Genomic DNA, 21,731 nt, shown 5'->3' on the forward strand with positions numbered 1-21,731 from the left:
CATCACTTCAGGCACTTAAGTAAAGAAAGAAGTGTCTTTAAAGGAAATGAAATATGGAATAAAAAATAATCAGTTACATACTGAACAAATAGCATTTAGATCACAAGAATCATGAGCACAAGATAAGATATAGATCACAGGCATGCCAAGCAGAGGTGTAGAAATGGACCAACCAGTACGTGGAGGAGATGTGGTGCATATATCCTAGTTACTCCTGACGTGCACTTCCTACCAGTACAGCCACCCAGCTCTGAGACCATCACTTCAAGTGAATCTTTGCATGAGCATGAAACTGGAGAAGAAAAGGCAGAGAGGGTACTTGCAGTTCTTCAAGTAAAATCCCACATGTGCTCTAAGATGACCTTGTATGCCTTGGGTGGCAGGACCCTGCCCAATGGAAACACCACACAAGCCAGGGAGAACATATGACTTTCTTTTCTATTTTTATTGCTGATTCCAACCCTTCTTTGTTTTCTTTTATTCACTATACCCACCCGTGAAAATAGAGAATAACAGGCTTTATGAATAGATGGACTTTGTGAGTTGCACCTAAGGGTTGGCCCCACTTCCTTCTCTCCTTGTCCCCCCACCCTCCCCACTGATGGGAGGGGTACACTCACTATTAAGGCCAAAGCAGCCCGTATGGAAAAGAACAAACAACCTTTGTCTTTCTCGCCATTCAGATGTTTTCAGCATCTGAAAGTGTTCACTTACTCAAACTTGCATGTGCAACTGTGTTTTACAAGCATATGAGTGTGCACACATCCATATGTACAGGGTGGGAAAACTTCTACCACGCGGCAAAAGTGGGTCAGATCTGAGGAATTCTGCCAGGCCTCCATTTTCAATCATATGGGACCCAGTAAAGAGCTATTTGCTCACTGCCCTTCCATCCAGACAAACTTTATTTGGCCTTTTTATTCTCCGGTTTACAGCATCCAGGAGGGGGATAAGAGCAACTAAATAAAAGAAAATTATTCCAAAAACAATGGCTGGAAAAAATAACTAATGAAAAAGTCCTTCTTTTTTCTTTCAGCTCACAACTCCGAATTTTCCTGTAGTGGTCAAGCTGGGACATGCTCATGCTGGAATGGGGAAGGTAAGTAAAAGAAAATATATATATATATATCTCTGGAAACAGATATATATGTGGCACAGCATTCCTGTGATTACACATGGCATGTGGCCAGCCAGCAAAGGGGTTAAACCTCCCCACAACCTATCTGGGTCGCACTGGCTGTTCCTGTGGGAGAAAAGGCCTTTTTCCGCTGTCACGCACTTGGAGACAGGCAGTGGTATTGGGTTGGAGGCTGTCTGGGATGCGGGAAGGGGGGGTGGTGAAGCGTGGGGGGAAAGCTGGCTGGGCTGAAGTCATTAGGCTTGTCTTTTATACATTTTCTCCTCTCCTGAAAGTGGTAGTGTTGTTTATTCAAGCACCTGTAAAGTGCAGCTACACCCCGTAGCACTCACAATGAGGAGCTGTGGTGCTGGGCTTCTGGAGTGCATTATGATGACCTTATTCAAAAAATGGGAGCCCTTCAGTTATTTTTTTCCTCCTTGCAAGGAAGAACAAGACCTTACAAAGCAGAGTGGCTGGTTGCCTGCCAAGGAATCCTGAAAAAACAGTTCACTACCCAGAAGGACCTGTTTGTTTTTCCCAGGCTCTCTGGGGTGTTTATTCCCCCAGCGAATTAGCAGCCCCTGTTTCTTGGGGTGACTGGGCTCCCCTTTCAGTGAGGCATCACCAGCACATTCCTGCTGCAATTGAGTCTCCTCTTTCTTGCATCTATCTTTTCAAAAGGCATCCCCTATCTGTCTAAAACTTGATTTGCTCAGAAGTATGAAATTCTGAGGTATCATCTCTAAATCCAATTGAGTGGTACATGAACTTTGTAACTGATACGCCTGTCGCAGTGCCTCCCTAGAGCAGACAGACCTTCTCCTGGCCTCACACTTTGCCTGAAAAATATATATAGTTACACCAAATTTAAACTTGGTACAGTTTGTTTGCTTGTGCTCTGGAAACAGAAGCCCTTTCTGGCTTGCTGGATTGCACATGGAAGATCTAATAATCTTTCTTGCTTTGATTGCAACGTTCCCCTGTCTGGATGGTAGCTGCTGGGGAGGAAGTGGGCACAGATCCCTGTGCCAGTGGTGGAGTTGGCTTTCAGCATCGAGGAACAAACATGTAAATAAGCAGGAAATGTTGGTTAATATATTGGTGCTGCCTATGTTAAGCAGGCAGAGGTGTTATTGAATTAGAGTGAATGCAGACAGCCTAGAGGTGCTTGTAGGGAGCCACTAACTTGTTCCTAGGAAGGATTTCATTAGCAAAAACCAACCAGGACAAACCAGGAGGAAAATCCCTCCCCTGAGACCCTGCAAGCCCACATGTCTCTGACTGCTCTGCCATTTCACCTGTAATGCAGGTGTAATTCGTGTGTCTCATGCACCAAGGACCCTTAGAGTCTGCAGAAATGAGGGTAGAATCAGAGAAAAGTACTCCAAACTTAACAGCATTTCCAGACAAAACTCTCAGCAGAACATTTAGCTATTGTCTTCTGCACCACACACCAGATCTTCTTCCACCTCTTACTTTCCCTCCCATTTTATTCTTTAATTATGTTGATTTTTGCTGTTACAAGTTAGAGAGGAAGAGAGTTTCTATTCAGACTCCTGGCACAATTGTACTCAGCGGTACAAGGAGGGTATGTAGGAAGTCATTCCAGATAAAGATAGGCTAACAGCCAGCATCTTAGAAGAAAGAATTTGTCTGAGGCCAAGTTTACTTTAGTCCATTATAAAATTAGTGACTACTGGCAGAGTATGGATGTGCATTTGGGCACTGAGTTTCAACACTGCTCTGTTCAGTAGATGGGGAAGGTACAGGAAGCAAGGGCTGTTGACCTTATGGTTTTAGTTTGGGCCCTTATCCAGCCACAAGCAGCCCAAAGGAAAGTTGAGACTGATTAAATTTTCTTTCTTCAGTCTCACTGCATTTCACTGCACAGAGCAAAAAGAAAAGAGAGAAAGATAAAATAAAAAAAAAGAATAAATCAGTTGGTTTAAAACACAAGTAACAAGAATTTGTTTCGTGCTTTTTTTGAAACAGTAGGGTTCAAGCCCAAGTGGGACTGACAAAAGAAACCACAGAAAATATCAGAAGAAATACAGAGAAGCAGGATTATGGGTATACTAGAAAAGTAACACCTACAGGTAAAAAAATCAAGCCTATGATAAAGTAATGCAGAAGAGGGAAGTTCCCAGGAGACATTATGGTGGTTTTAACCATCATAATGCAAAAGCAATAACCAGTGAGATTACAGAGAGCTAAATTATTTCTTTGCACTGGTCTTCAGAAGTAGAGATAATAGCAGGAAATAGCAGGTTTTTACCTATAAAAGATACATAATATGAAAAGAAAGAGGTTTGCTTTTGGTTTGACGAATGCAACAAAGTAAATGTTAATAAATCACCTGCATCAGGTCATGTTTTGTATTAAAGCAGTGACTGGAGAAACAAAGGATAAAATAACCTTAGCCAAAGTACACGTGAGTATTAAAATAGTACTTACTGCAACAAATGATGCCAAGATAGCAAGCTATGTATTTGTACCTGTAATTGGTGCTTCAAAGGATGTGAGCATTCAGGTTACAATGTTATTACCAACAGAAATTTTCAAGGAAGTACTTACATTTTTTTTTGCTATTAATGATAAAATCACATGTAATGGGAGGCACCAACACTTAAAAGAATGAGCAAAGATGGGAAGTCCAGGCACTGCTATTCTTTATTTGTCTGAGGCAGTGACCAGGAGCCAGAAAAAGTCTGGATGCAGAAATGCCTCTTTCCTGAACAGCTCCACCATCTGCTTGCAGGGAGATTTGTGTCATTTCACAGTTATCTTCAGTTTCTCTGTGTTACAGACCAGAAGAATTATAACGATTACCTGATACTTACTGCTAACTCATGTTCATCAGGTTCTTGGCAGTGCAAGTGCTGTGTTTAATTTTTTGCAATAATTGCTAGAAGGAGCATAATTATAATAACTTTCATTTTCACATATTGTTTGTTTTGACAGAATTTTCACAAAATTCACCCACCACATTTTTTAATCAGAGGGCTGAACAAAGAATCCTCAAAGCTAGAATGAAAAATAACCACATTAGGACTTGTACAAAACAGGCTCTATTGACTGCCTTCCCCTTAAGGGTGGGTCATCACAACTGTCTTTAGCTTGGGAGAGGAACAGATATTATTCAAGGTCAGAACCAAAAGGGGTGGCAGTATACCATTGGTGAAAGAAGGGCTCTTGCCAAGTGATGTGTGCGTGTGAGGTGCACATGGAGATGGAGAAAACAAATTTGCAGTAAAAGGCGTCTTTTGAAATTTCCATTGAGAAATGCACAAACAACAGCCCCTCTATTGACTTGAACAGAGACACCAGTAATAGCCTTCACCCAGGAACAGACAATCTTCTAATCTAAAAACAGAACACATGCCCCTCCAGCCCCTCCCATGATCATCGTTATCCTCCTTCCAAAATTTGGAGTCACTTCATATTTCAGTGGCACTGGAAGATCATAACAAGTGCTCTCTGTGCTGCTGGCCCTGTGTAGTATCGATACAAATAAAATATCTGTAGAAATACTGCTTAGACAGCTGTTTACAATGGAGTCAGCAGAGAAGGACCTTTCTCATGTTGTACTTAAGCTGCCCAGACTCACAGGCTCAACAGTACTCAAGGACTCTTCCAGGGAAACCATGGAGGGGCACTGAGAGGAGATGTCTTTCCTTGTGCAGAACAGAACTGTTTTCTACCCAGCAGTTCCTTAGGGGTCAAGGCATTTTTAAGCATTGTGCAGTTTGAGCCTACCTACCCCAGAAGTGACTGGGGGTCTCTGTTGAACAGGGACAGCACTGCAGTGAGAAAGGAATAACACTTCTTCCTGACTCCGGATCTCATAATGCCAGAGCCCATGGAAAAGAATAAAGCTCTGAGTGTGTTAGTATTTGCCATTTGTGTGCTAACATGACCCTAAAGTGCCCTAGGAACAGAGCCCAGTACTGCAAATTCACTCAAAGAGCCTCTTCACCTCTTCCTGGTCAGATCATGAGAAGGAAACAACTGCCATATCCACAAAGAGAGTAAAACCAGTATCTGTTCACGTGACTTTGCATATATTTATATCAATTTTTTTTTTTTTTTTGCTACTCCTACTTTATTTTTAGACCTCTCTAATTAGGACTGTTTAAGAGTCACCTCCTGTCCCCTCCTGCTCCATAATTATGAAAACACCTTCCCAGTACAAATCCTGGCTTAGATGAATTTATTACATTGTAGAAGAAAAACTTGTTGTTCATAATAATATGGTCAGAGTTATTTTCTCTCTTACTGGATGGGAAAGACTTCTCTGCTTCTTTTTTTTTCCCTGGTATAAATATAGCACAAACCAAACAGAGCCACTCTGTAATGTAAAAATACTGCAAGGTTTTTATCAGGAAGGACAGCTCGTCACCTTGTCTCTCTCGGGACTGGAAATAGAATGTTCCAAAAGTGAGAGCTTTGAAAATCCAGTGTGCTAAAGAGGAAAGGAAGGGGAAAGGGCTGCCTCAGTTTGTCAAGGAACAAATATTTTCTTTTAGAGAAGACAAATAATGACTTGACATGTAACATTCATGCACAACAGAGCAGCCCAATCACTGAATTCCCACTGACTCATGAGTGAGGATGTTCCAAATGTCTTGAAAATAGCAAAAACATCCACATTTCTTGCACATCAGTCTGAAATCTTTTGCTGGACACAGGAAATGGTGACTGACCCAGGGCACCAAGGATCAAAGCAGCCAGGACCTGGGCTCTGTTTTAGGAACATTCAATGCATTAAAGACAGCATCTGGGGAACTTCAGTGTGAGGATAATGAGGAAATGCAGACCCCAGTGTGACTTTACTATTTTGGGGTGGGTCAAAATTAGGCCTAAACTGATTGTGTGTCAGTTGGATTGGGTATTTTCTGAGAAGGGGAGTATAATTTGGGGTACAGGAAAGGAGAGATTCAGGAAACGGTCTGCACAGATCTGTTCCTGAAGATCCACTATCCCAAGATCCCTACAGAAAGGCTGAGAGCAGGTCAAGATAGACAAAAAATCACAAGCTTTGTGTGGCTGTACCACTTCCTCTGGAGGAAAACACTCAGACCATGCATTTTCACAAGCCTACCAAGACTCAGTTAGACACCACAAGCCCAGCCCTGGCTCAGTGTTGGACACTCACCTTCCAGCTGAACCTGGCTCTAACCTCATTTTGGACACACAAAGTGCTTCTGCAAGTTGTCTCCGAAGTGATGTGTGTGTAGTCTGTAGGGCAGAGTTAACCTCAAAGGCAGAATTCAGACTGGGTGATGCTCAAGAAAGGCAAGGCTAGGGCAACCCTAGCAGGTTAAGATAATTATGGCACTTTGGCTGACCCGATTATTTTTTCATGTGGCCACATAATGAAAGCAAAAGGGGACTGTGGAGCAATACCTTGCAGTGCTCAGGCTAAAGATGAGGGAGGAGTGCTGTAGCCATGGGACCCCGGCGTCCAGGAACATCTGGGATGTACAGGAGGCAGCAGATTAGGGAACTTTGAGACAGAGGAAGCAGAAGTTTCTACCCAGATAGATCCCACCCTGAAGGAACCCATGCTCACACAGATCTCAGGTGTGGCTCAGACTGCCCAGGAAATTGTTACACTGGAGTTTTAACACTGCCAGAACCCATCCAAAATCCTGCCTTGCAAAAAGGCCTCAAAACAAGGTCTGCAGCAGGGATGGGGCAGAATGTTTCCTCCAGACCTGCCCCTTGGACTGCTCTCCAGCCAAGGCCAGAAAGGTCAGTGCTTATTGGGCAGGCTGAGGTTGCAAACAGGTACCAGATGCAGGTCATGCAGTATCAGCCTCTGAGAGGCCACCACAGGGCAAAGGGATAGTCACATCTGTATAAGCATGTCCCCAGCAATCCAGCCAGACTCCCCTTTTCAACAGGGAGCACGCTAGGGCATCACTGGTGCCTGTGTTAGAGAAGAGAGCCAGAAGGGAAGGAGAAATTATCCCAGGGAGCTTTCTTACTCAGAAAAGGCATTTGTCAACACACTGGCCCAAACCCTTCTTAACAGGTCACTAAAACACTACAGCAAACAGCAACTTACGGCTTCAGAATGAGTCTATTGCTGCTCAAACAGCCAGCACAGCTAAGCAAACAGGCTGCCAGGGCAGGGGCTGTGTTTGTACTCACTGTTTGCACTCCTCTATGCAGTTAATGGGATATAGCATTGATCCTAAGAAGGTTGCAAAATAAAAGGGAGAGAGGGGAAAAAATGGCTTCCTGTTGGTTTCTTTCCAACTTCTCTTATCAGTTTCGTGTATTGTCCAACCTGCCACTTTAGAAAACAGATTTGTCTCTTGTTAGGTAAATTGTCAACTTTGCTCTGGAATGATTTTTAAAAGTCCCTTCTTAAATAATGCCCTCTGGTGTCACACAACATCCACCCTGGCTTTGGTTATGTCTGAGATTTTTTTCTTCTGTTGGGAGAATGGATACCTTATTGACATCTAAAAGGGTTAAAAGGCAGGAGGAAATGAATTATACAAAATTTAAAAGTAGAAAGCTAATAAAATGGTGGACTCAATAGATAAAGCAGGAAAATAAATCTCATTTGACTGTAACTTGAGCGCTTCCTGTTTATGAAGTAATAACTGTACCCTGGGATAAACCAGCATTAACCCAGAACACGGCTGTTATTTTGTCAAATTTGGCTGGCTCTAACAATTAACAAATGGTGGCTCAGATTTCAGATTTGGTGTGGTGATTATTTTGATGCCTGGTGGGAAATAAGTCTGTGATCTCTTAAAAGGGGATTTCTGTGAGTTGCTTCCTCTGAAAAGTGCATGGGAAGTACTCTGGTACAGGCCAGGGAAGATGCCAGAGCTATTTCCTGAGGACTGTGCAGCGGTGTTGCACTGTGGGAGTAATTTTCTTCATTTTTCATTTCTTACTTTGTGTCCTTGGCGAGTCCCCCCTCTTCATTAACCCAGCCAAAAGTCCTCAGGGACATTAGAGAGAACACTCTCGATTGCTTTCCTTCTCTCCCCATGGGGAAGGGGTGGTGGAGACAAGGAAGAAATGGACCCTTCCTTTCCATAGCATGCTGTATTTTTGAGGAAAAGTCACATTCAACAAGATGAGCGCCTTTCTAGCGATATCAATATGGTCTAATTCCAGTCTGGAGGGGGAAGCTGCATCCTTTCCTCTGCTCTGGGACCAACGTTCCTGGGCTGAGGATGCAAACATTTCTGTTTGGGCCCAAAGACATCTGTTGCACAAGCACAGCACTTTGTTTCAAATCCCACAAATGTCCTTGTTCCAAGTAGGTCATTATATAATGGCTTTTGTATTTTCTCACTCCCAAAAGGGTCCGGGAGAATATGTTGTCACACCGTGTCAGTGTCGCCTGCCCTTGCAGTCCCTCCTGCGATCATCTCATCTGGGTGGGACTCTCTTGCTTGATGTCATTCAGCCCAGGGCAGCTCTTATCAGTGCAACAAAAATACCCAGCTCCAACACAGCCTGCATTGTTCCCTCTGGTATTTTGCAAGTCCAAGCTCTGGATTCTCTCTCATTCTCCCTGCTGCCTCCAGGGCATTCTTACCACCTCACCCCACCCTGTACATCCCCACTCAGACAGAGAGGGAAACAACACAGCCTAGAGCAAGGCTGCTCCTCCTGGATGCCGTGTAATGGTTGCCTTACATATCCCCTTTGTGTTTGTTATTTCCTTTTTTTTTTTGTTAGTACCCTCCCTTCCCATAGATGACTGTCATCTCCCTCTGCTCCTTTCCTCAGCAGTTCCTGGATAGTGAGAGCACAGCCCTCACCACAGCAAAAGGGAGATGGACTAAGGGTATTTGGTGGTCAGCGACAGGAGAAGCAAAGAGAGTTCTTTTTCCTACTCAGGCATCAAGAAATGGTCATGGGTGAAACTGGTTGCACTTTTCACCTCCCCCCACAACTGTTCAGTTTTTGAGAGCTTTTCTGCAACACGATGTGGCCGAATCTTTGGCCAATGCGTAAGCTGGCACTTACACAAAACCATCTAAACAGAGTAAAACAGGTTAGCAACAAGCTTGTCTGTTCCCTAGTGAAGATGGCTCCCACCCTCCCATGGCTGAAGGCGGATACATAAAGCCACTTGTTTGTTCTTTGTGAAGAAACACCAAATACCATTGCATGTGCTTCCTTCAGCTGGCTCCACACAGTCTGGCATCACCCTCCATTAACCCACAGTGATGCAACTGGGAAACTCTTGTGGAGAAGACACCGATGGATTGTCACCTATTAGTGCACACTTAGCAAAGCAGGGTTGCAATCCCCAACTGTGGTCTCAAAGCATTACCAAAATACAAAGTGAGGGTAATAAAGTAAAGAAAGTCACTCACTTGCTTACCCTTTTCATACAGTCTTGGTCTTTTTTCCACAAATTAAGCCACCCTTCCTGCATATGTCCAGCCCTAAGGTACAAGACTTGTACAGGTTTCTCTGATGCACCAAACAAGTGTTTGCCAATACACTAAAGGCTGTGGTTAAAGGTATGAGTGAGGTGAAGTAGTCCACTATGTTCTTGCAACTTGCTAGCTCAGTTTCGCTTTCCCAAATCGATGAGCTTTTGCAGAGGTTTGATTATATCATTAGAACTTCTGCTGTTTTGGTCCTTCTTCATTTCATTTGGGTTTTTTTAGTAAGATACAGAGCATTTCCCATAACTGGACACAGATCTGTGAAAAGCCATCTTCTCAGAAAAACTGTAGCCCATAAGTCAACTGCTCTTTCATTTCCAAGTGCGACCCAAGTCTAACACCCAACCAGCTGTCCTACCCATGTGCCCATTGCCTCACACTCACACTAATCTCCCCAAGAGTCACAAAATCCCCCAGAGACATCCTTTTCCTTCAGAGCTTGTGTCCAGTCAAGAGACCTGCACCATTCCTCAAAGAATGTCTGGAGGAGGGTAATGTGAAATGCCAGGGAACTGAAGCCTAGAGGTGGCAGACAACCAGCTCTCATGTTGATTTCCTGGAATTTTGTACTTCCTGACCACCCAAAATACTCTATTTTCATCCATCCCAACATGGGAAATAGCAGTTCCAAAGTTTGAATGAAGTAATGCCTCTTAAGAGATTGAATATTTTTCTGGAGCACCCTAAAAGCAAAGAGCATTAGCAAGAGCTATTTGGGCAGAGGTCTAGCTGCCTCTCTGGTGCCAGGTTTACCAGGGTTGGTGCATGAAGAAGAAGAATGGGATGGATTTGCTCTGGGTTGGTTTGCTCTGGGGAACTTCTCTCTTTAAATCACAAAAGCCCTGCTCTGTCCTCAGCTGTGTGTATGTGAGGTATAACTGACATTGTGCTATTCAGGTGCAAAGATGACTTCTGCTCACAAAGTATTCATGTTCTTTTTGTTCTTGTCTCTTTTTCACTGGATTTTGATAATCAAGGTCAAAGTTGAGAACCAGCACGACTTTCGGGACATGGCCAGCATAGTAGCCATGGCAAAAACCTATGCCACCACCGAGCCATTCATTGACTCCAAATATGACATCCGAATCCAGAAAATTGGCAGCAACTACAAGGCTTACATGTGAGTGCATGGCTTTGCCAGAGTGAGACGGGGACGAGACAGTGCTGTGGATGGGATTGAGTCGGTGTCTGCTCTGGGCAGGAGTAGGTAGCTGACTTAATTTCCTTGAAGAATAACCCTGCTGTTTTCCCCCCACTTCTGAACCCAGATTCTTCATTCACCAATCATCTTCTCCATTAGTCACCGTCAGGTCATTGTTTCTGGAATGTAAATCTCCCTCTGTCTGTTTCTGGGATTCAGTAAGTTCCCACTACAATTACTGTGCTCTGCCATCACCTCTCCATCCTGTCGTTGAAGGGCTCATCTTTCCCAGCAAAATCCTCCAGCTCCAAGTATCCTCTAGTGGGAACTGAACCCACCCACTTTCCACCTGGGGGAAAGCATAAAAAAGATTGAGCGAGCTGCAACTCCTGGACTGTCCAGGCCATAGCAGCATCCCATCCTTCAGCCCATAGCAGCAACCTATCCTCTCCCCAGCTGGGGATCACAGCACCACAGTCACACGAGGAGCACAGAGCGCCGGGTACGAACAGCCTCAGCTGGGGCAGCACGCAGGGTTTCTGTGGGCATTTTGCACGTGCACTCCTTGACACATACAAAGGATGGAGAGGAGGTGAGAGATTTCTGTGGGTGCCCCAAAACTCCTCCCTGCCCTGTGGGGTAGTGAGGGAGGTGGCATGACAGCAATCTTCAACACTGGTATGTTTAAAAGTATTAAAAAGCATTCAGCCAAACTTCAGTAGTCACCACACTCAATTAGAGATGTAACCACATGAGTCAGTAAGACACCTGTTTCTTCTTACTACAAACCAGTAGATGAAAAAAGCCACACTGCACAGCTTCTCCAGAAGCTCCTTATCCAGCCACAGAATTCTGGACAGGTAGTCAGCTCCAGCAGTACATTCTTCAGGTCGCAAGGTAATTTGTATACATTACCTAATACCCACAACACTGTGACTCTTGGGGCCATGTTTACAAACCTCCAGGCCGTAGTTCTGCTGAAACATAGTTAAACAAGATAATCAAATGTACACAATCACGTGTTTTTCAGCTATAACTGCTTAAAATTCCCAGGCAGATTCCTAGCACAGAGATGTTTAAGAAAACTAGATAATGACTGAGTCACATTCTTCATGGGAAGGAAGGAAGGATGTGTGGGACACTTGCCTTCTTCATGTGATCTCAATGAGAGAAAATTTATTTTTAATTGAATCAGGTCAACAATAGCACAGTTGCCTAATATTACATTAACATCTCAGAGAGTCTGACTCAAATTGGCCAAAGGAAAGAAGGTTTAAAATATCAATTAAAATTCCCTATTCCTGCCAACATACCCAGCCTTGGCTCCAGAGCCTGCTCCCCAGATGCCTCTAACTGAAACAAAGGCTAAGTTAGCCTGACCATATTCTCTCCTCACTTATTATTTGCACTCACCATGCACTCATCCAGCACAGGGATCAGAAATAACACCAGATGATTCAGGAAAGAAAGCAGTCACACTAAGACCTAATCCCACTTGGGAGTATAGCTGCACAAACAATTGTTTGATAAAGAAAAAATGTTTTCATATGTAAATGGTCATGAACAGAGAACACCTTAATGAGAAATGAAGCTCATTAGCAAAGAAAGCAAACAGCAAGATTCACCCAGTAACTTGCCAACCCAGGAGGCTGACTTAGATTGAGAAAGCCATTTATGGATGTGAGCTTGGGAGAGTGGTATAGTCAGTCCCACCAGTTCCTTCCACCCCAGCATTAGACAAAATAGGTTATTTCTATGGTATACATAAGTCCCTACTATGTCCAAGGACAGAGGTAAAAGCACCCAAAATATCAGAGCTCTCACTGGTGTCCCAAATAGGAGACTCAAAACCATTAGTCATGCTAGCAAATCTCAGCCTTAAAGGCAATTCCAGCATCTGCAGTAGCATCATACTAAGTGACTTACTTTGATCTGTGAGCCATGGAATCTATCCAGTAATTTTATACCTTCACTCACACATATAGACTTTAAAAGCCCCTTTTCTTCTGAGAAAGACTGCACTGAAATTCTCCAGAATATGTTTACTTTGCACCAAGCATCTGCCAAGAGGGAGGATGCTGCAGGGTGACTCACGCATTCCTCCCTGCCCCAGATGTTCAATGCACTTCCTTCCAGCCCATGACCCAAGGCTTCAGTTCGGTTTCCCACTGGCTTCAGTGCAGTGACTCCAGATTTACACTGCTAACAAACTCCTACTTAGCCCATGCCTTGGGCCAGTCTGAAAACAGCAGATAAGCAGTGTATGATACATGCCTAGAATTCCACCAAGTGTATTTGACTGCCATTGTAATACTGGTGAAGAGAAAACATGAAAACAGCTCATGTTGCAGGCAAAATTGGGGCAGAAATTATGCTTCCACTCTCACCCCAACTGGAGGCAAACAGGGGGATCATTTCCAGTTAAGACTCATGAAATGTTGTTCACTTTGAATTAAGCCAGCAGCTACTGACTTTCAGGCATGGGATATTCTTGCCACCAGCTCTTAGTTAGAGGGTAATACCCTTCCTTTGTAGTTTCATGAGTGGGATTTCTGACCTTGTCACCTCCAGTGCAATACAATGTGCTCTGTAGGGGACACCATATCAACTGTGTCTAAACTAGAGCTACTTTTAGACAGAAGCGGCCCAGGTTAGAGATGGTGAATATAGGACACCAGCAACTCTTGATCTGCTCATTTATTCACTTATACTAAACAATGCTGAAGGTGTTGTGGTCACAAATCTGTTTAAGCAACTGTTCTCTAAAAGCCTGGGGTCCCTTCTTTTAAGATACTGACTGTACATGATGTGGCCCCCTGATGCTTAGGATAGTTGGAAGCACTTTGACTTTCAGTCCCTAAGGGAAATGGGGTTTGAGGCAGAACATCCTTACGAAAAATTTTTGACTTCAGTCTCTTTTCACTTCATACAATACAAAAAAGAAAATCAAAAAGAAGCTGTATGAGGAGCAGTTGGGGTCACTTGATCTGTTTAGCTTGGAGAACAGGAGACTGAGGGGCAACCTTATCACAGTCTACAGCTTCCTCACAAGGGGAAGAGCAGGGGCAGGCACTGATCTCTTCTCCCTGGTGACTGGTGACAGGACCCAAGGAAATGGCCTAAAGTTGTGCCAGGGGAGGTTTAGGTTGGATATAAGAAAAAGTTCTTCACCCAGAGGGTGGTTGGCACTGGAGCAGCTCCCCAGGGAAGTGTCACAGCACCAGCCTGACAGAGTTCAGCAAGCATTTGAGGCACATGGTGTGACTCTTGGGGATGGTGCTGTGCAGGGGCAGAAGCTGGGCTCGATGATGCTTTTGAGTCTATTCCAACTGAGAATATGCAGTAATTCTGTGATTCTGCAAGTTTGGGAGCACAGCTGACACCTGAACTGCTTGGACATGCTTGGAAGGGAGTGACATTGACAGAGGCTGTGGTGTAGGGTTTGGTGTCTGATCCATTGGGCTTCAAATAAAACTACAGTTTCGAAGCAGCAAAGTTCCCCAACAGGAAAGTTAGGAATACAGCAGAGAGATATATTTTAAATCTTATGCCCAAAATTGGCTCGAGATGGATAGGCATAAACAAGTCCAGCAAATCAGCCCAATGGCTTGAGCAGAGTTCTTATTTTGGGAGCTTTCCCATGTCAAATTTTCTTGTAAAACTGTCAAGCTGTGGTTTCCTTTTCTTAGGTACAACACAGCTGCTTACATTTGGTATGCCAGGTACATTTTCTAAACACCAATGTCAAATCATCTTGCCACTAATGAGACTCCAGGAGTTTCCACCAGTACTAATGGGATTTTGGATGTCCCCTGCTGCTGCAGGACAATTTTCTGTTAAAAATACATGTTAGCAAAGAGTGGTTCTTCCCGCTGCACAACTGAAAAACATAGTCCTAAGAATCCCATATCAAAAAAGAAAGAAAGGCTGAGGATTGAACACTGACCTCGCAGGCCATAAAGGGCTAATGAATGTCCAAGCTTGAGGAGGAATCCATTCTTTTGCTTAGAAAGTAGGGAAGCAAAATGGATGTTGGGTGGAGGCAACAGGCCCAAAAGTCAACTAGATGGAAACACAGTTATTCAACACAGTAACCATGCTTCTTTGGCCCCCCACTCCACTCCTTTAAACATGGTTACAAAGATAATTTAAATTTTACAGCAACTATACATACCAGTTTAGTGGAGAACTGCAACAAGCACTCTAGGGTGTCTCTCACAAGAGTAAAGGGGAACCTTAGGCAGTCAGCTGTAATGATCCAAGTTTACAGTCTAGCAGGACATCAGTATTACCACTGCTGAACATAGTTTTGCAAATTCAGTGTCTTTTGCACGTGATGCTGAAATTGTGAGAGAACTGGCAGCAAGGGCTCCCACAACCTCATATTGAAGTGTTGGCTCCTACCTCATACTCCTCTCATAAATCTCTACCTAAATCTTCTTCAGCATGGAGAGTCTCTCTGGATGTATCCTGTCAGCCTGCTGACTTGTCCGAGCTTGTACACTATGGAAGGGTTATCTGGAGTGTTGTCAGAGCAGGCTGTCCAAAGTCTGCCTTGGGCCTAAAGTCAAGAAAAGGAAAATTTTCACCCCGACAGTGATGGTGAAACCTAGAATTTTCCAGCAACAGTACATTTTTTGGAAATTAACTATGAGTTGCAGCTAATGAAACTCCAAAGGTTTTGAAATAAGAAATTCCCTAAGTCCAAACACAGTGAGCCACCAACAAGTCAATGAAAAGCCAGTGAAAAGACAGTATGATAATATATCCTATGACACCAGTACCACTGAAATCAAATTGAAGTGGACCCAGAAGTACAATTGAAATCAAATTTAAGTAGACTCAGAATGTCAGAGCTGATATTTTGTGACACTGCTCAGCAAATATTTGCCTGGAGAGTTTCTGTTCCGTGGATGGAGGATGCTACCCATTGCAGAACACAAGGGTGATTATTCTAGAGGTCTTTTACACGCATTTCAGCTCCCCTAGGTCTGATGTATAAAGAAAGAAAGTACTCACAGAGCCTGATGTGTGCTCAAGATTCCTTGGAGGTTTCTCTGTCTAAATCCTCAGTCAGTTTTTCATGAGTCTGAACAACATACCCTGTATGGAGTGTTGTTCAGGAAGGATTTGGAAAGGCTTCTGGGAGGAAGAACCTCACCTCATCCCCTCCTGTACAAGCACAGAGTCAAGAATGAGGACTACAGTATGAGGGAGGATGGGTCAGGAGACTATTTTCATGTTCAGGTTGTGTTTTTGGTTTGTTTTCCTAGGAGGACTTCCATCTCTGGAAACTGGAAGGCAAACACAGGTTCTGCGATGCTAGAACAGATTGCAATGACAGAGAGGTAAGGAAGAGTGTTTCAAGACAGTATTAGCTATTCTTGGGTTAGAAGGGAGGAATTGTGTTTCCGGCTTTGGCTAATTGAGAGAACTGGTAAGTGAGGTCTCCTGGGAGGCTGGATAAAGAGTTTAAAAGACCAAGTGTTTTCTTAAAAAAATACTAAGGACACAAAGGCAAACTGTCCTATTTTGAAGAACAGACTGAAAGTACAGCTAGAAACCAAAATTGCTAAATCATTAGATCTTTAGTGAATGTAACCACAGGAAATAAGACCAGCATGCTAGGTCAAGCACACCAGTACAAACATGTAGGGATAAAATCAGAAAGGTCAAAGCACAAAACACAAAGTTACATGAAGTTATTCTAAGTGCATTGCTAATGAGAGGCAGACACAGAAAAGTGTTTTTCTTCTGCTTAACAGAGGAAAAAAACTGTCAGCTGAAGTGCTGAAAGCACTTTTTGCTTTAGGCTCACAAAAGTGGTCAACTGTCTTAGCTAAGGTCTTCTCACTGCTGAACAGAGCAGGAAGAATTCCCTCATGCGTCTCACAGACTAAAATTTGCAGATGCTACTTCCATGTATTCAAATCACTGTGATATTTGCTAATATTGCAACTGCCTGACACTGGGGACTCATGGTAACATGCTTTGCTGTAACTCCTATTCTGCAGAACTAACACTTGTTCTCATCACTTTTCTCCAACACACCTAAGTAGATTATTCATAGATTTATAGAATCCATAGATTACCTGTAGGCATTCATCCCTAGTGAATTTAAGATTTTTTCAGATTATACCTTCAATTTGCCAGGATCATGATTAATTCTTACTGTCCAGTTTTAGGCACCACATTTGAAGACAAATAGTAAGGAGCTGGAGAAAGTCTAAAGGACAATAAAAGGAACATTCAGAGAAAACCTAATGAACTGTTGAGAAAAACATGCAACAATTCTATGTAGTTCTATGTAGCTTTCCACCTTTTTCAGTTAGCAGACCACTGATATTTTTCCAGTAGAGGTGTAGACTAAAGCACAATGAATTCCTGCCTGCAGCACAGAGGTTCACTCTCCTTCATTAGCTGCTGCAGACCTGGAAGAAGTTGCCCACAAGCTGAACACCATTTCATCCTAAAGATGAGAAAAACAAAAGAGTATAGGATCTTTAAATATGTGAAAGTCTGTTAATAGGCATTTCTCACTACTTACATTACAAGTATAATACTGTAAGAAATAAATTATAGCAGAAAAGGTTCCTTTGAATATTTCCTATATTTTCTTACAGTATGGATAGCATAGCACAGCAATTGATTCTCTGAAAGAAATGGCAAATCGCTGCCCTCTTTCAGACCAGATTAAAGAAATGCCTCCTCTTTGGAACATGAGAATTGTGCAGGCAATCATCTAAGGACCCTTCTGCCCCTTAAGTTCTGTGAAACAGGGAAGCCAAGCCCCAAATCAGATGCTGAAGGTGACTCTGCAAGACCCTAGTAGTACTGAGGGAAGTGGACATGATGATGCATCCTGGCTGTTTATAACACAGCTGAAGCCAGAGACATGAAGGGGAGATATTACCTTATTGCAGTGTTGTAGGGCCAAAACCCAGATTCCTGCCAGCCTGCAACACTGCATTTTGAAGGTTTGTTTTGTAGACATAGCACCACTCTAGCCTTACTCAGCCATAAATGCAATAAACCCTGTTGAAATCTCTGAGATGTCAGTGCATGAAACAAGGCAGGAATGTGCTCAAATGCTCTGATGAGTAGAAGCAACCTGAATTACCTACTGTACTGAACAGTAGTACAAGGGATTGACATGTTCAGGTAATGGAGAAATGGCAGTAACCCTCTGAAAATGCAACACCTGGTGCATGTGCATAAATATGCTCTCCTTCCCCATAATACTTCTATTACACCCCAGCAGCTCTGATGCTCCCAGTGCTCACCTATGACCAACAAACACTGAAGATGTGTAGCTATCAGAGCCTCTGGCATGAACAATTTCCTGAGCCTGGCTGCTGAGCTCAGACACCTAGAGAAGTTCCTCAGGAGCACAGGTGGTTCCCTGGATGCAGGGCCACAACAGTACGTGAGGGGGGCTCTCTGTGCCTCCTGCCTGGCTCATGAAGTCCATAGTTCTCCTCCTCCTTATGCTACTGACTCCTCCTCATACACTGTCTTCCTTGGGGGTCCAGGGTGAACACACTTGGTCTCCTCATTAGGGATAAAAGAGCACCAGTAATCATATAAGTCATAATTTTGCTTCTTCCCAGAGACATAGTGTTCACACAAGTTGATCATTATATTGTAAAGCTATGGGGATTCTGGCTGGCTTCAAGGACGTAAATTTGTTCTTTAGCCAGAACAGCTCTTTCCCCAGTCCCTGTAGGGTCTGCAAAATGTCAGTGTTTTCATGAGACTGTGGCCTTCCCTCCCCTCTCTGCATCTTGTCATAGTCCTGCTTACAGATCTGTTGTTCTGAGATTATTATTTTTATTTAAATGGCTGGGACCACGGCACAGCTGCACAGGAAATAAAACCAGGCTGCCTCATTCCCTCCTCATTTGCACAGCAGGGGGATGTGGTCCCCCCATAATATGCCTCTTGTCATTCTCTCTCCTCCTCTGACACCAGGATAGCTAAGGGGGCACCAGCTCACATTCCCATCCTGGGATGGCTAGGGAAAAGGGCTGCAGCCTGTAGGTCTCCCTCTAATAAACAGTGCCTGGTCCACGTGATGAGGCTGCCTGACTAGGAGCAAACCCAAGGGATAGAAGGAGGCAGGAGACTGTAAAAGGATAAAATTGAAAATAAATTGTAAAATGCAGGAGCCACTGCATTACAGATCAGAGAGGGGATGGCTACTCCTCGCTAAATTTGACACTCATTTTCTGATCCTATTCCAGTCCTAATGTCCAGGACATCTTATCAGGAGAAAGCAGCCTGCATAATGGAGGGCTTTCAGGCAAAGCCAATACAAACGCTGAGGGGCCAACACTACTGGGAGATTAAATGAGCTAAATATTTATAGCTTGGCTGAATGACAACCAACTGGAGATCTGATGTACATACCAAGGAGGGAAAGAAACATTTTAAGGTGGCTTTGAGGGCAGGATTGAATCAATCTGAAATGAAGGGGAACTTTAGGCAAAATTCTCTTTTCTTATTCCATGTCCTACACAAGAGAAGGAGTCAAGGACCTAGCAAAGCATATGAAGGACACCTTGTAATAAGGGCTCCCAAATCTCTTTGTGTTCCTATGGGCAGTGGGGTGGGTGGCTGGTTTTGGTGGACTACTCAAGGACAGCTAATCCTAGGCCATGCTCTTGTGCTTTCTGCAGGTACAGACTCTGGGCAGATGCCTGTGCAGAAATGTTTGGAGGTCTTGATATCTGCGCTGTCAAAGCTGTCCACAGTAAAGATGGAAAAGACTATATCATTGAGGTGAGAGCATGGGCAACCTGAATGCCAGTCTCCTTTGGGAAGTATATCTGCAAGCACACTGCCCTGGAGTTCACATGCACCAGCGTACTCACTTACCCCTGCGTGCTCCTGCGGTCTCTGTTCCTCCGTGCCCACCTGTATTCTCAGGCCATGGCCCACTGATATGTAAGGAACTGATTCAGAGCCCCAGCCAAACTAGCAGATACACAGCAAGGTGTCAGGGTTGAAGTGCCTTCCTTTCTCAGTGTAGGCTGTGAAAGGAAATGGAGAGGCATGAAGTGCTTGACCACCTCAGCAGATAATTCAGTTCATTAAAAACCTCAGTTTCTCTCTGAATGAACCTGTCTTTCTTCGGTCACTTCCTAACAAAAATCCTAGCTGTATCTAATTTAAAAGAGGAAAATAAATGGTGAGAGTGTAGCAAAAAGTTCACAAGCAACAGGAGAAACTTGATGAAACAAAAAAAAAGGTGTATTTTCTAAAGTCTTTTGCTCAGACAGCATTCACCACAGTAAGAGGCCATCAAGACAAAGCACCACAGAGTTACTATGGGCAATGTGTATTACACCATTTTGTGTTCAGAGCTGGACAGACTGTGGCTCTGAGAGCTAAAGTGCAATGTGCTCCTTGCCAGGCCAGAAGGCAGATATGGAAGTGGGATAAATAGCACACTCAGATCATCCTAACAGGGCAGAGAAGGAAAATCTGGCCAGAAAATCAAACTGGAAACTGAAGAGATGCCCTGGAGGAGAGACAACCCGGCAAGTAAGCAAGTGCCTCTGTCAGTATGTGACTTGAGGAGACACAACTTCTGACCTGCTATAAACTCCACCAACACAGGCCAGCTGAGGAAGATGAGCAGAGCCAGCCTATTGGCTTCATGCAGGGGTGCTGACACACTGGAAAGCTATGTGTGGGAGTGCAGTCCCACCCGCTGAGGGTTGGGATGCTGATGAGAACCACATGAGCCCTCCAGTGACTGCACATTCCTGCATTATGTATCTGCCCAGGGAGAGGAGCAGTGACCTGTCAAAGGCCATGTGATAGAAGCGTGCTGCCAGCAACCAAATGCTGGCAAGCCTCTGTCTTTTCCTGAATTGATGGGGCCTGGGCTAATGGGTCTGCTCCCGTATGCAATTCATCAGCACCTAGAGGAGCATCCCCCAGAGCAGACTGTTTCCCTGCTGTGCACTTTCAAATCTCTATGCCCCTGCAGCTGGGAAAGGAAGAGCAGCCTTGCTAGAGACAACTGTAAGGACATTTGGATTGTGTCCACACATGGTTAGACGTGATATGTGGTTTTCATATCCCTGCATATATTCTTGCACATAAGCCTATGTACGTGCACACACAGCTAGTTCTGGGCTTAAAGATTATATGCCTCTGTCTGGGTATGCCTCTGGGTTTTCACATCTGCCACTGTGTGTGACTGACTGGTGAAGAGCACATCCATACCCTAACAGCCACCATCAGCTTGCACACAGAGAAATGCATGCTCACGCTCCTCTCTCTGTGACCAAGGTAAACAGCAATGCATCTAATATGACACAAATCAGAAGAAACGTGGTAGTTTCAGATGGGTCATGCTGAATTACCCCACTGGAGAACCTGACTGAGCAGGCCTGATAAACCAACATCTAGCAGGCATTCAGATGCCAGGCTGATGGACATTGTTGGAAAAGGAGCAGAGTAGTGCAATATAAGGAGCAGAACAAAGCCAAACAGGCACCTTTTTATGCAGATCTGAGGGAGACAAGTAATTAATTGCCTCCAGCCAACTTCTTGGGGTACTTTTCTTGTCTGAAACTGATCCCTTGTTTTGCTTTTTTCTTTTGATAGTGGGAGAAAAAAGTTATTTGACAGTGACAGTTGTATTTTCTTGGTAAGAAGGAACAGTGTGTTGTGACATTTTACAAGAAAGCACGCCTAAATAGGCTGAACAAACAAGGAATTTGCACAATGCAATTGCAGGCAGTAATTAATTTTCACAGGGCAAAGTAGTTCTTCAGGCAAGATTCACAGAGGTAGTGATGGGCAGTTCAGTGAACTGAGATTTATCACAGTGGTTTGTGGCAAACAAAATCAGATTAAGACAGAAGGGTTACCAACAACACCAGAGTAATCTTGCACACATGGTATTTGCTCTTACTTGAACTTCACCTTCTTTTCTTTTCCCATGGCAAACAGCAGGATCTGTTACATTTCTGCCTTCAAAGCATTAGCACACTTACATACTACTTTCATGGCTCGTGTT

The 21,731-nt window shown here is 43.9% G+C and overlaps 1 protein-coding gene across 1 annotated transcript in view; it reads left to right on the forward strand.

Annotated features, from left to right (window-relative positions):
• The window catches only part of SYN3 (synapsin III), a 236,808-nt gene that overhangs the window by 204,101 nt on the left and 10,976 nt on the right, over window positions 1-21,731 (forward strand). The window contains exons 11-14 of the mRNA XM_069002932.1: window positions 1,037-1,099; window positions 10,533-10,675; window positions 15,970-16,044; window positions 19,375-19,477. Of these exons, the coding sequence (XP_068859033.1) occupies window positions 1,037-1,099; window positions 10,533-10,675; window positions 15,970-16,044; window positions 19,375-19,477 (384 nt within the window). The remainder of the gene's footprint in view (window positions 1-1,036; window positions 1,100-10,532; window positions 10,676-15,969; window positions 16,045-19,374; window positions 19,478-21,731) is intronic.

This window comes from Aphelocoma coerulescens, chromosome 1A (genome assembly GCF_041296385.1).
Source record: "Aphelocoma coerulescens isolate FSJ_1873_10779 chromosome 1A, UR_Acoe_1.0, whole genome shotgun sequence".
NCBI lineage: Eukaryota > Metazoa > Chordata > Aves > Passeriformes > Corvidae > Aphelocoma > Aphelocoma coerulescens.